This window comes from Plasmodium reichenowi, chromosome 7 (genome assembly GCF_001601855.1).
Source record: "Plasmodium reichenowi strain SY57 chromosome 7, whole genome shotgun sequence".
Taxonomy (NCBI): domain Eukaryota; phylum Apicomplexa; class Aconoidasida; order Haemosporida; family Plasmodiidae; genus Plasmodium; species Plasmodium reichenowi.
The window spans coordinates 692,187-693,761 of NC_033652.1; the positions used below are offsets into that span (position 1 = coordinate 692,187).

At 17.9% G+C, this 1,575-nt stretch overlaps 2 protein-coding genes across 2 annotated transcripts in view; one reads left to right on the plus strand and one right to left on the minus strand.

Moving 5' to 3' along the window:
- PRSY57_0717700 (hypothetical protein) overlaps positions 1-638 on the plus strand; it is a gene marked incomplete at both ends in the record, with an annotated part of 1,648 nt that extends 1,010 nt beyond the window's left edge. The window contains 3 exons of the mRNA XM_020114668.1: positions 191-291; positions 404-460; positions 596-638. Of these exons, the coding sequence (XP_019970625.1) occupies positions 191-291; positions 404-460; positions 596-638 (201 nt within the window). The remainder of the gene's footprint in view (positions 1-190; positions 292-403; positions 461-595) is intronic.
- A 298-nt stretch (positions 639-936) lies between these two features.
- PRSY57_0717800 (hypothetical protein) overlaps positions 937-1,575 on the minus strand; it is a gene marked incomplete at both ends in the record, with an annotated part of 1,407 nt that continues 768 nt past the window's right edge. Inside the window, 3 exons of the mRNA XM_020114670.1 lie at positions 937-1,044; positions 1,165-1,325; positions 1,514-1,563. Coding sequence (XP_019970626.1) covers positions 937-1,044; positions 1,165-1,325; positions 1,514-1,563 — 319 coding nt within the window. Of the gene's footprint in view, positions 1,045-1,164; positions 1,326-1,513 lie in introns of the transcript that reaches the window.

Genomic DNA, 1,575 nt, shown 5'->3' on the forward strand with positions numbered 1-1,575 from the left:
AAAAAAAAAAAATAAAAAAATAAAAAAAAAAAAAAAACACAAATGTTTACATATATATATATATATATATATATATATATATATATATATGTGATTAAAAATATTTGAAGCAGTGAAATGTATACAATGTATAAAATATTGTTTGATGTCATTTTGTTTACATATTCATTTATTTTCGATTATGTTTTAGATTATTGAAACATTGAACAACGTACCTCTAGTGAGCTTTACTATTATCTTTTTTTATTTTGTAATAAAATATGATTACAAGAATTTGTTCAAATCAAAAGAGTAATGAAAAGAAAAAAAAATATATGGTGCACACATATATATATATATATACATTTCATAGGAAGAAATAATAAAATACTTTTCCTATCTTTTTTTTTTTTTTTTTTTTTAGTTATATAAATAGTTTAAATAAGACATTAAAAGGATTTAACTTATATTTGGATAATAAGTTAATAAAAAAAAAAAAAAAAAAAAAATACATACACATATATATATATATATATATAATTTTCTGTATTAAAAATATTTCAAGTGTAATATATATTAATTTTTGATTTTATTTTCCTTTTTAATTTTTTTTAAGGACGTTGAAGCTTTGCCTTATAGGAACTTTGAGAAAGGAATAAAAATCAGACAGTCCAATGTTAGGGTTTTGTGTTTACAGATAAACCACTTAATAATTTTTTTTTTTTGTCATTTTAATAATGCTATATATCTATATATATATACATACATACATATATTTTTATTTATATATATATATTTATTTATTTAATTTAATTTATTTTTCATATGTGTATTACTATTACATAACATGAAAATGAAAAATTAAGGCGAAATAAATATATTCCGTTCATAATTATTTTCAATGAAGAATTTAAATTTTATTTTATGATTTTATTATTTTTTGTTTTGTTTTATTTTTTATAAATAAATATTTTTTATTTTTCTTATATATTTATGTGCAATTTCATCTCCTAGGGTGTTTACTACCTTTTCTAGAAAATTATATCTTTTCTTGTTTTTACATTCCTGAAATGAAATGTACATAAATATTAACATACATAAATAAATGAATAAATAAATAAATATAAATAAATAAATAAATAAATATATATATATATATATATATATATATATACATATGATTACCTCTCTATATTCTAAAACCAAGTTATTTATTTTCTTCATAGATTCTTTCATTTTTTCATTTTGCTGTTCCTTCCTATACCACTTTTTTTTTCCTATCACCATGTTATCACAAAAATGGTTGGTACCAGTATAGAAATTTTTATGCCATACCCAAGGCAGGTCTTCAAAAAAAAAAAAAAAAAAAAAAATATATATATATATATATATATATATATACATATACATAATAGACATATATACTTCAAAGAGTTCGCCTTGATTATTTTCTACTTTTTATAAATAAAAACTTAAAAACATAAACAAACACATTTAAGCATAAATATAATTATTTATTAATGTGTAAGTATACCGTGCATATAGTACTGTTTTTCTATATCTGCCTTATAACGACCAGATAAGCTACAAAAAAAA